The 13,409-nt window shown below is 36.4% G+C and overlaps 1 protein-coding gene across 3 annotated transcripts in view; it reads right to left on the minus strand.

Moving 5' to 3' along the window:
- LOC117165699 (phosphatase and actin regulator 2) overlaps window positions 1-13,409 on the minus strand; it is a 390,523-nt gene that overhangs the window by 343,340 nt on the left and 33,774 nt on the right. Inside the window, exon 1 of one of the 3 annotated variants that reach the window (XM_076628096.1) lies at window positions 2,681-4,570. The exons of the other annotated variants lie outside the window; for them this stretch is intronic. Within the exon in view, the coding sequence (XP_076484211.1) occupies window positions 2,681-2,714 (34 nt within the window). The 5' untranslated portion in view covers window positions 2,715-4,570. Of the gene's footprint in view, window positions 1-2,680; window positions 4,571-13,409 lie in introns of those variants that run through there. 3 annotated transcript variants of the gene reach the window in all.

The raw sequence follows: 13,409 nt of genomic DNA on the forward strand, positions 1-13,409 counted from the left end.
TCGTTTCCGTTGTGCAATAAATAAGATAGTTGCAGCTACTTTTATGCTAGTTTATAGCAGCAGGATATCGTATACCAGAAGTGAAAATTAAAAAGTTTGAAAGAAAAGGACAAAAGAAATCAAGATAAGAGATATATAGAGATAGATAGAAAGTTTCGAGGGAGTGGTTTTATTGAAAAGTTTCATGATGTATTAAAAGTTGCGAGGTCTTTTTTACAGCCGTGAATAGTTGGGAATGATAATTACGTAGGATGCATAAGGGCGGCGACTCCTCCCGACGAGTCGTCTTATTCGAATTTTTGAAGGTTATAGAAAGCATTATTCCTCGGTCATGATTCAATCGATGACCTAAATGCTTCGCGTGGGTCGCCGCCAAGTCAATGCAGAATAGAATACTTCTCGTTCGAATAAAGTGTCTCTTCTCAATTCCTATGCATCGTACATACGTCGTACAACGTGGTTTACGTGGTTTCTTATTTGTCAATCAACGATTCCAGTTATTTGTATTTATTGATCAAAGCTTTGAGTTATTGTACATTTCAGGAAATATGAAAAACTTAAAAGGAAAATTAATATTATAGGAGCAAAATAAAATTGGTTAAAATATAGATACTTCTGGTTCATAAGTTTAGGCGAATCTTTAAATGAAATCTTTAATGTATTAACCGAGGAAAATGATATAATTCTCAATCTCTTAGATATAATCCTTTTTTTATCATTATTTTTATTATATCTCTATATTCATCGCATATTCTCTAATAAATTGTTTCGTTTGAAATATGAAAATAAATGGATCCTAAGTATATTTGGAATAATTCGAATCAACCCATGTTAAAAAATTGTTCAATAATTATATTCTTTAATAAGAATAATACCTTCGATCGACTCGTCAATGGATTAAAATGATCCAATCGATCTTTCTGTTCTAAGGATAAAGGACAATTGCAACATTGTCTTCCAATCGATACCTACAGAAACTAAATGAGATTCCATCTTTTTTAAGATCTAAAAGATATCAGCTTCTGACTGATGGCGAGGACATTATTTAGTAAATCAGTAAACTAGAATCGGATCGTTTCATTTTTATATCGTAATCAAGATGATCCTTGAGATAACAACGTAATGGACATTCGCATCAGAAATTCCGGAATGCGATACTGCATTATACATTTCCGTACATTTATATACATTTCCAGCGATAACCAGCTTTCCGTTTTATTTGATCCTTTATGCACATCACGTATTTTTGCGTTGGCAAGCTCGATGTACAGCGGAGCTGCCTCTATCAACGGGGATTCCATTTTATGGTTTCTCGATTATCCCATCTCCCATTTATTCGACGTACCTACGTATGAAGAAATAGGTAACGATGAAACGTCGTTACACCGATCAATGGTGTTATGTATATCCTTGCCTGTATTTATAAGTGCCTATAATAAGCGCCGAGCATAACATTAATACTGTAAATATGCTTACAAGGAGCCATGTGTCGAATAATAATTTAATAACGGGTAAACATTATTTTCATAGAAATTCCTTTCCAACTATGTATAACGTTTACGTGTGTAGCTAAACTTGAAATATTAATATAAATATTTTAAAAGGATAAGATAAAGAACCGTGACGAAATAAATAAATTACAAGTAAATAAATTAAAATATTAATAATGATCGTTGTTGATATTAAGGTAAAGTGACAATAACATGATATAAAATAACACATCGATATGTAGGTATAATATTTCACTCATACCGCATAAAATATAATTTTTAATTCCGTCACAACACGACGCATTTTGTATAAATAATCACGATCGATTGCTGGCAGTTAGCGGAAAGATTTGATAAATTCATTCGTTCGATGAATTAATTTGCGACACGCGTATCTCTATGTTGCAAGTGGTCGCAGCGATCAATGCAATCAGATTAATGGATTTACACGGTCGGCGGGCACAAAACATTTTGGATATTTTTTAACAATCAGATCGCAACGTCCCGCCGTCGTTAATGGAATGCAGGAAATGGAATTGTTCCGAAAGGTAGAACTTCCTTTTTTCATCCTGTCGCAAATTAAAAAAAACAGATTGTCAGTATCCCCGATCCGGTTGACAAATCGGCGTTTCTGACAATGCAATGTAAAATAATCGAATCCTCGGTTGTTATTCTGCTTTATATCGAAGCTGCCGGTATCGAAAGCACGAAATCGACGACGCTGTATGATATTATGTAAAACGATACGTTCTTTTGTGGTAGCGCTTCTCGTACAATGCGTGGACAATCATTTACCAATAAATTGTTTGGAAGAGATCGTATCGTATATAAAGAAATAAATGTGAAATATTGTTCATAAAATAAGCGAGAATTGTCAGAATAACACGTGCAATACAAGAAAGATAGAAAATGGCAAATCTATTTTTATAAAAATCTATGCAGTATATATAAATAACGCAATTAAAAGAAAGTATATTACTTAATGACAACAGATTATTCTCTCTAGTCACACTAGTATGTCCTTCACATTTAAGAAACTTTTAAAATTTCGTTTGCTTCATTTTCTACAGAATATCGCACGAGACAAAAACGAGCAATTCGATTGAAATCTCATTAATTTCAATTTCATAATCAAGGAATAAAATCTTACTAACAAAATCTGATGAAAAACTTGATGAAAAATGACATACCATCTTTAAAAGGCCCGAATCGCAACAAGCTCATCTCATCAAGCACCAGCGATGTTCCACGGTAGCGACAGTAGATCAACGAGTATCCCGAAACAATTCACCGATATTCACCGGTACTGGAACAGGCTGGCGAAAACAAGGTTCATGATGACGCGATCGAACTGTATGCGGCGTCATGCGAAATAATAAGGCCGGGCCAAAAGGTTCCCCGTTAAGTCGTTCCTCATCGTCGCGATACCGTTCGTCACTTTCCACACGGAAGTTCTTTGTTCAATCAATGGCCCGTTTCACCGAGTCCTGTTGAATATTCACGAAACGATCCCACGAAGACTAGCAGCGGCGTGGATTTGCATGCAGCGATTTTATTGCGCGTCGTGTACTCACGAGCCGACGACAGGTCGACCTGGACTATCTCTAGAGCTGCGTTTCAAGCGATAAGGCCAAGAGAGAGGTAAGGACGTCTCGCGGAAGAAGATTTTATCGAAGGTCTCCGAGTCGATCGATGAACATACTCTTTCATCCAGCCCAGGTTCGAGAGCAACATTGAGACGCCTCTTCAGATTCTACGATTCGCCTGACTCATAGGACAAAGAGAAATCTTTTTCACGAGTCGCTGCGCCAGTAAACGACCGCCTGTCCTTTGTTCCCTCGCGTTCGATCGTCGTCTCGTGACAAACCACGCGGTTTCACACGTGAGCACTTTTAATCGCCAGACGTTCGATGGTCAGCTGAAATGGCCTGGAACCAGAGTTTCGGTGCAATCAATCTAGTTGTACCGCAGAGGTGACCAGTTGATCAGTGTATCGCCTGTCTCTGAGTTGCAGACTTCGTGAACTGGTTAATGAGCAGTCCACACGTGAAAAACACATTCGTTAGCGCGATACGAGGGTAGGAACAGTATTTAAACAAGCTTCTTTAATCAACGATAGCTCGTACGAACTCAATTTAGAACGCGATTAGTAATTAATCAACCAACAACCACATTACGATCTCCGTGCGTGTCTACTTTCACACTGTAAGTCTATTACGCTATGAATGTTACCTTACACTATATAGGCTAGGAGAAATTGAAAGATTAGAACTTTTCTCTTATTGGTAGCAGATATGATTTCCCTGTTTGTTTTCCTCGACGATGCACTTGAACCGTATCGCGTAACGATACATCTTCCATCGATTCACGGAGTACGGCTAATCCAATGTATTCAACTAACGCAGTCTGATATCGCAAATTGTTACCGCAAGTGTAATCACACCTCAGAGACCGATGCTTCGCGTTGTTACGTCAATTTAATGTACTTAGCAGTCTCTCGATTTAATCACTCCACGTTGATTATTCTACGTTTTCGACGAAACGACGCTACGTCTTTTAGACGGAGACAGTCGTTCAGCGTCGCTCTTTGTCTTATCTGTCCTTTAACGTTTACGTTCACTTTTTCGTATCACTGTGTTGTCACCAATCTTTCATATGGCCACTAATAAAAGCTTCGCATAAAAGTAATCTTCGATAAATAATTCAATTAAAGAGATTCAACAAAACTTATCAAAAACACCTAAACATATGTGACAGCGAAAAATATAGGAAAATGAAGATAGAAGAATATGAAGAGTCTGAAGAATGACGAAGTCGATAAGCAATAGCGAACGATCCATTGACTACGACATCGAGAAGAGGCGTCGCGCCATTAACTAGCGTAACTCGTGGAAGAATGTCGAGTGGCAAAACCACGTACGGCCGTCTTCGTCAACGGTATCCGGTGCACTGGAGCTCGACCTGGTCGAGCTGTTTACATCGTGCAAGAACGTGGCCACCACACCTTGCCGGGCTTCCGTCACTTCAATTATACCAACACACCGGAGCCATCATGAACTATCCGCTTCACACAACGATAGAAGAGCACCTTTGTGGCCAACCGAGCGGCACTTGATTGGCAGTGAGCGCGCGACATGCTGTGTCGTGCTCGTACCAAGCTGAGAATAGACTGGTATCGATGCACAATCTATAGGGACTGAACTGACGCAAATAGGCTGTAGTACTTGCAGACTATCGCGGGGAGGAAGGTCATGGGATCTCGATCGTGCTGATCGATCCAACCGAAACATTTCATCGCGTGTCCATACGAATTTCATATCGTTTTCATGAAATTTCGTATTATTAGTAGGTTTCGTATCATTTCGCAATTAACGCAATGGAAGGATTGCGTATACTGGCTCACGAAAATATTCAAAGATTTATTATACAATGTATTATGTGGAATATACAAGATGTCCCGCTGTTTAGTGTACAAACTTTGCCAGTGTATTGCGTAGGCAAAAATGAAACTAAAATCTTGATTAATCTCTATCAAGAAGTTCTAACGAAATATGAAACTTGTGTCTGACTTGATGTCGATGTGTTATTGAATTTATTGTAGGTCAAAATCCATGACGATTTCGTCTAATTTCTTCACATACCAACATGATAGAACTATGCATAAAAACCGTAAACATATGTGAGTGTCTTATATCATCTTGTCTAATTTTGTATCAAACTAAAAGAAAGAGTATTGACATATATGTCTGACGCATTTCATGTTTTCGCTATAACTTTCTAACGAAGCATTTATAGACTTTCCGCTACATTATATTTTCATCTTATTTTTAGCCACGGAACACGTTGGCAAAATATTTGTACACTAAACTGCGAGACACTTTGTATATAAATATATTATGTGCGTTGAAGGGAACTTTCTGAAATTTTATTATCGCTACAATGAGACCATGTTGATGACGCTTTTACGAAGAACCACGTAATTTTTTAGAAGTATATAACTGTAAATCTGGAAAGTTGAGACCACGATCATTTGGAAATGCTAAAGTTTTCACGAAGAAAATAGGGCTTTAAGAGACTGCTTATTAGACTGTCCCAAAATATTGCAACTTCTTCACTACTATGCCAGTTCAGAACATGTTTCCTTCTCTCACGTGGGCTGATATCAGAGTAGAAATGACACATATTATCTGCTACTTTAAAACAGGGAATTCAACGTATTAGACATTGTCGTATTCGGTGCGTGTGTTTAATAACAATTCTGACCGGGACAACGTGCGAAAAAATAGTCTGTTGCGGGAATTTTTTTAAACCGAATTACTCATCGATCGATTTACAACCGAAGGATTAAATTAAAAAGTGGAGGTTGAACTAGCCACGATTGAACTAATAACTCGTAGAATCATTTGAAATTAACGGAATTGTTTATTATAACGACATTAACGAATTAAACCGATGATATAAATCACATTGTCGTAAACACAACAAATACCACTTGTAACTCATTCTGTGTCAGAAGAAACCGGTTCCTGTGGGTATTCTTAGGTTCAAACGTAATGCAATATTCTTTAAATGCACGGTGAATCGTGAAATTATGCAAATGCCATGCATGTTCCCCGTAACTGTTTCAGTCGTGCAAGTAACGCGCGATAATTGTACATCTTAGCTGTTCGAATTAATTGCGACAAAAGCTCGGTGGTACAGAAATTGTGGCACTTTCGAAATTAATTCATAATCGCAACGTGTCTAATAACGCTTTTTCTTTCATACTAAACGCGTTGCATAGCTGAACACACCTGTAATACGTAATTACTAATCAATTTTAGTGCGCGCCTCTTCCATCCATAATACGACAGAGGCAAGTAACAATAGAAACCAGTTCGTGTTGAATTGATATAGAATATCAAATACGATTTCTCGATAACTATATATCTACTATAATCGATTTATATTAATTAATTGTTGGAATTTTACAAAAATAAGATATTGAAAAATATCAATCAATTAAAATGTCAAGTATATATCTGATATCATAACATCGTTGATAAATAATGTTCGAAATAAACAAACACATCAACTCTCCTTAGCTATTATAATATTATAAATAGCTGAATGTCGTCGTAGTTAGCGATAAACATGACAAATATTTCAATTAGAGCATTATGATCAGTTTTGCACACTTCTTACGCACATAGGTGACGAATACATTGGACCAACATGTTTAACGTGTTATACAAGCTTTACTTAAACGCGTAAATTTTATTTATGCACAGACTTAAAACGCAAAACGTATCGCATCCTCGAGTGAGGAAAAGTGAACGGACTTTCCTATATGGTAAGAATGACCAGGATGTCTTTAAATGGTAATTCAAACAATCAAATTACCTTCTTACGAACAGAGCGAAGAAACAGGGAAATGTTCACTTAAAACGCTAATAGCCTCGATAAAACAGAACTTTATTTTTTATGTAAAATTGTGTTTTTACAATGTTTGAAAATTACTACTTAAAAGATAAGAATTTTACTGTTTCGAGTTTAAGATTTGCAAACTCTTCTGATTTATTTGAAAATTCTGACAAGGAAAACTAAATTACCGGAAGGAGAATGTGTGGGAAAAGATGTTGACTGGTTTAAAATTTTCCTTCATTTATGATTCCATGAAAAACAAGACATTCTAGACTGATAAGATCCTAGTTACTAGAAGTTGAAAAACAAGGCTTTATGTGTCAGTTTCCTTGAGCTAATAATGTTTGCAGTATTTCGTTGTGGCATATTTGCATGAATCATGCATCGCGTGCAAGATATGCAAAAGTGAGAATCCTACCAGAAAATCCACCTTTGCCTGCAAATGTACGCAAACATCTTCCAGAGGTAAATTAGAATATTTCATCTGATTCAAGACAGAACTTCGAATTCTCCGTTAATTCTAGAAACTTAGTAGCTCTACCGACTAAAACGAAATATGAGGAAAATGTATGTATAAAGATTTAAAGCGAAAAAATAACGGGGAAATTATGTCCACGTTGGAAACCAGGCTTGAAACTAACTACACAAGATTCGCGAAGTCGATGAAAGGGTATTAGAGGTCAAAGCACTCGGAGACTCCTTCGAATCCCCGAAGTGATCAGAAAATCGTAGAGCAGCCTCTTTCACGAAACGTAATCGGACTTGAAGTCAAAGACGTACGAGTAAGAAGATATTCCTTTCTTTTGTAGAGCGAGTAAGAAGAGCGAAGAAAAGGGAAACTGCTACAGACTGTACGAGTAGGAGAAATTATCGAGGCGCTGACAATGGGCCAGTTTAGGGAGAATCGGACTAGCATCTATAGCTGACAGACACGCGAGTAGATTTATCGTGCGACGCAATCTCTTCGTTTTTTCCTTTTCCCTGAAACGCGCGTGATCGCGTTCCTCGATAATGATGTGAAGGATCCGCTTTTGAGTTAAGTATGAACACTCCAGGAATATGGAGACCTTTGTGCACCACGCAACGCTTCGTTCTATCGATCTCGTGAAGATTCATGAAGCTTTTGTGCATTATAAAGACACGATATTACCATTTCCCATGGCACTTTGATTTTTATTTGTATCTATCGTTTGTGTCTGTATCTCTTTTAACCCTTTCGCTTCGGGTGCCGCTTATAGGCGGCGCCCGCGAGATGACCTGTGGGTACAAGCGGCCCTTATAAGCGACATCCACGAAATGACCTGTACGCATTTCTGGCGCGCGCTTCCATTCAGTGACAGTACTTCGGCGGACTGGACTGCCGAAGCGAAAGGGTTAATGACTCTCATGAAATCTTCGAAATTAAGTTTTTAGGACTCTTTCACTTCTCTTTACTTATATAGCTCATATGATATATTGGTTTGGCAACTAAGTGATTGCGGATTTTGTTATTAGGTGGTATTGACAAAATCCGTAATCACTTAGTTGCCAACCCAATAATATAATAAAATCGTTCGCAGTAATCCCGAAATGTTTCGAACAGCGACTACAATAACGAAAAATACATGTAAGATGATGTGATTTTGTAACTTGAGTCTCGAGAAAGAGAATTTGCAATATGAATAATGGCAATTGCTCACGTCTCAACCCAATAAGAAGGAATAAATTTCAGGTTAAATTATATTGTAACTTTCTTGAAAGAGGAATCTAATTGGTATGGAAAAACAGCAATTACCTATACTACTAGCAATTATTTACTCAATCCAAAACACAGTTTCACTGTTATACATTTTGCAATATTTGTTTATTTTATATCTTGTTGAATAAAGTTCGGTGGTTATGTAGAGGTGAGTTGAACGAGAATATATATAGGCAAGTCGAATTTGTAGAACGAGATACGAATGTGTGCCAAGGGCAATAATCTTTGCAATGTATCAGCCAGCTATCCGGCACAATAGCGGCTCTCACGATGATTACGCTAGCCCAGCCCACGGACATCATTGGATCAAATAACACGTGTGTTCAGCACGACAACTGCCGCGTCGAGTAATTTCTGACGGCGACGTGGATCGACGGAAACTAAATACGCTACGTAATTCGGGATAATTACTGCACAATGCTTGCCGATGTTTCTGTACGGATACATAATGGATCTGTTGTTTCCCGGCCAATTATTTCGTTAACCGGGCTAATCGGATCACCAATAATTTTGGATGGTTTTTGTAGGTTGAGTAAACTGGGTGAACAACGTGGAATTTCTTTGAAATTTTAGGACAATTTTATCGCTTTGAAACATTTCGGATACGTTTCACGTATGTTCGACGAATATCTTAAAGATCTTTAGTTCCTCAACGATCGTTGTAATTTATTTACTTTAGAATTCTTTTTATCCGCCTTGTTTAGCTTTTTGAATTTTTTTGTACCTTTTTCGTTCACTTTCTTAGATCTTTGTATTTCTATTCATTTTTTGCTATTATTTTCTATACTTTTATATATCTATTTACTTTTTGTATTTATGTTTTTTATTCCTTCTCTTTGCGTTGCGTTTTTCAAAACCTGCGGTAGTTTTCCGATACCCAGTTTAAAAAATATTTTCGTTCGATGTAGGATACTACTTCACGAGAACTCGAATTGATTGGAACTATTGTTTTATCTATTTCAGCAAGGCTATCTTTTCTATCTTTTTTTTCTTCTTTTTTTTTTTTTTAAACCCACTGCTAACCAAAAAATTATCTGACGAAACAAAAATTGAATTCCTTAAGCGCGTTACACGTCATGAACATGAAAAGTAAATTTATTTACTTATAAATATACATGTAAGTAGGTATATGTATAAAGATGATTTGATAAGAACCAGACTCCTTTAATTAAATTATTTTTGCATTATCTTCGATAAATTGTGCAAATTCTTACTCAAAATTCCACGCGATATTCTACTAGAAATATTTTTCCTAATTAATTTAATTACAAACTACTGCATTCAAAGTCTACTCGTGCAATTCCTCTTCAAATTATTTACATATTATAATATTCCACTCTAAAGTCCATAAAAATACTATTAAATAGAGTTATTAATGCGCTTCCTTACAAAACACTTCGGTTATTCAACGTACATTGCCGGTTATAATAATATGACATCTGCTTACTTTCAGGGGCTTTCATTCTCCAGGTATTTTGATATAAATCTATTATTTAATTCCCATTATACATGTCTTATAATTAGACTGCAGATATTTATGCAATTTCATACTTTTATAAACTATAAATATTTTTGTACAACTAGAAAAATGCAAATTATACAGAGATTTAGATATTTGTTCCTCCCATTAAATATCATATTGAACATTTCATTTTGAATATTTTATATGTTTTTACACTTTATAAGCATTATGTACACTTTTACATTTTTTATACATACATAAATATTTGCAGTCAACGTAAGTTCCACGCAACGTTTATGTGTAAAAGTTATAGTTTTATATAAAGTTTCATGTAAAACAGCAAATAAAATTTTTACTACAAAAAAATTAGAGTCTTCTGAATGTAATCAACAGGTGTCTCAATATTTACAGTCGACAGTGTATAAGATATATAATAGTCAATATTATCGTATCTCAACTTTAACACTTACATTCCTTCCCAAATGTATCCAAACAATCTACATACCTACTCGCTCAATATTTCATAAAGATACCACAAAAATACAGAAAAAAGTCTATATAAAGCCTCTGAATTCACATCACTCTCCCTATTAACGGAAAATCGCTTGCACACAAAACACTCGAGGCATTCCACGTCACCAGCACGTCGATTTTCACGGTGGAAAAATAAGAGAGCCGGCGACGAACCTGACGAAACAACAAAGCACGCGCGAAACACGCGTCGTCGTTAACGGCGGAAGCGCGCCAGCAGATCTTAACTATTCAATGAACGTTCGTCCATTCACCGTGTCGGCTCGTGACGCGATGTTTTCCGTTCTGTGCGAAACAATCGCGCGGGCGAAAAGCTCGTCTCGCGAGCCAGACCAACCACCGATGCACGAGCTTTCCATGCACGAGACAAAGCTGAGCTTGGTTCGTAACCACTTCTCCAGCTGCTCGTTGCCGGTAACCTAATAACGATAATCGATTAACGAAGCATCGCCACTCAACCATTCTGGGTAGCTTCGTGACTAGGGTTTACCTGTTTAAAGAGGCATCCAGTTTTTATGATATACCGATGAAACTCTTCAACGTGATGTTACGTTAGAGAAACATGGATAGTGCAGCCTCGTGTGCTTATACAGGATGTCACAAAATGTATGTTAATACCACTAGATATTTCTAGCGTAAAATCAATCGTTTGTAAGTCGAAGGATAAACTTCAACCGGAATATTCGTATACAAACTGCTTTCGTTGCTTTAATGTCTAAAGTTATCTTTAAAAATATCCCCCAACTCAAAAGAATATTTTTAGCCACTGCAATCCTGGACGTCGTATAGATGAATTTTCTCGACGAGTAGTAGCTTTTCTCGGGTAGCTTGATACTATGGTAATGTTAGGGTTTATGATAATTTGAGAGTAAGGATTTCTATGATTAGGACATTCCAGAGTAAGCACTTCCATGCTGTATACCTTTACTTTCTTTGCTGAGTAGCTGCTTGAGCATTCGAACAATGTGATTTGAATACTTTTGTAGAAAGTTTTTGAAATTTCAGGAGGTTGTTGAAATCTTTACGGATTTAATCTATTTTCGATGCCCATCACAACTTTTGAAATATTCAATGGTCTGAAAAATCAAATCCTATCGATGGCTGTTTCCATATATCCCTAAACCTATTTGGTCATGACGCGACGGAAAAGAACAGAATTATTGATATTCTTAGCTTTCCAAGACCCACAATTTTTCAGATTAAATCTGTGGGTCTGCCAGTTGACTTTCTAAATCAAATTTTGACGTACTGTCCAATGTTTGCAATGATGAATTCGTTTGATTTGTTTATTGATGAACAGCCCGAGTGTGTTTAAAACAAAGTTCAGTGCAGCTCAGACAGAATTAAAAGAGTATTATCACGACGATCGAAAGTTTTCGTTTAAAATAATAATCGCGTTTTCTGCAAGAAACTGCGTTATGTTCAATTTCCTTGTTGGCGCTAGCACTTCAATTAACTGGAGAGTTCCGTCAATCGGATAACCCGAACTTTCCATTGATCCTATTGTTCTTCTTGTGAAATTGCATTAGTAGTATAAAGTACGGCCACCGCAAAGCCCTAAGACCTTCTCAACAATTGTAATCGGATATGGGACTTAACAACAGCCGCGATGGCAACCTTTATTGAACAAGTATTTCGCAAGTTTCTATGGGGTTACTGGTACCAAGGCGTTGCCTTGGTGCGTTTAAACCGATGCAACGTATAAGTTTCCTTTCAGATGGTAGTGTCGCGGTAAATCGAATTTTCAACAACCGAATTATTCGAATTATTATTCGTACGTAAGATATGCTCGCTGATCTTGAAACAGTCCGCATTAAAGAAACGTAAGTGGAACGATTAACAATTTGATCGATCAGATGATGTTTCAACGCGATCGAAATGTGCATAAAAATTTCTAACTATTAAATAATTATTTCATGAATATATTAATTAAATAGTATATTAACAATTTTGTAGTCTTCAGATCATTTTCGCTCCAATATGATCCTATTTTGACAGGAAACTTTTCGAGTTTTAAAGAAAAAAGATATAAGTAGACACATATAAATATTATAACAATTTAAGTTCGTGAAGATCAATGATTAAAATAAAAAATTAAATCAAACAGAATCTCTGCTTTCATATATCACGAGCATATGCATTAAATCGTTAGCATACGAAATTTCTCGTTTCGATTCTATATCAGAGGTTCATTTTTCTCAGATTTGCGAATATTTTTTAATGAAAAGACAGCTTACATGGAAAATAATAAAAAAGCTAGAAAACTACGGGATGGTTAAAGAAGCTTAATTTGAAAATTAATTCCAATTAAGCTTAATATTCTATTTAAAAAATATCTGTATAATTACGATTAGTGAAGTAGTTGCTTCGTAGATTTTACTTCCAGATACGTAGTTTATGTCTTCGAACACATTTGAACATCTAAAAACAAGTGTTATTTTACAAATAGATACTACGATTTGCTAATTTCGCCCATGAGTTCGTGCAACTTGCTGATAATTACCGAAACTAATTACATGTGGCCGTTATCAGGAAGGCACGTCGAGGAGAGGGTTTAGTTATCGGTCGGACGAGCGTAGATGATAATGGAGTGCGTGTGCCTAAGTAGAAAATTACACTAATTTGGTAACGATAATGGTATCTAATGAGATTTGGCATTAATTTACGGAACGATACTAAACAACCAACTTGTATCGAGATAAGATATTTAACCATTAATTTGGACGATATGATAAGAGTTTATTAACTACCGATTACGTAGACCTGTTAATAATTTGCGGAATAA

This window comes from Bombus vancouverensis, chromosome 3 (genome assembly GCF_051014615.1).
Source record: "Bombus vancouverensis nearcticus chromosome 3, iyBomVanc1_principal, whole genome shotgun sequence".
Taxonomy (NCBI): domain Eukaryota; kingdom Metazoa; phylum Arthropoda; class Insecta; order Hymenoptera; family Apidae; genus Bombus; species Bombus vancouverensis.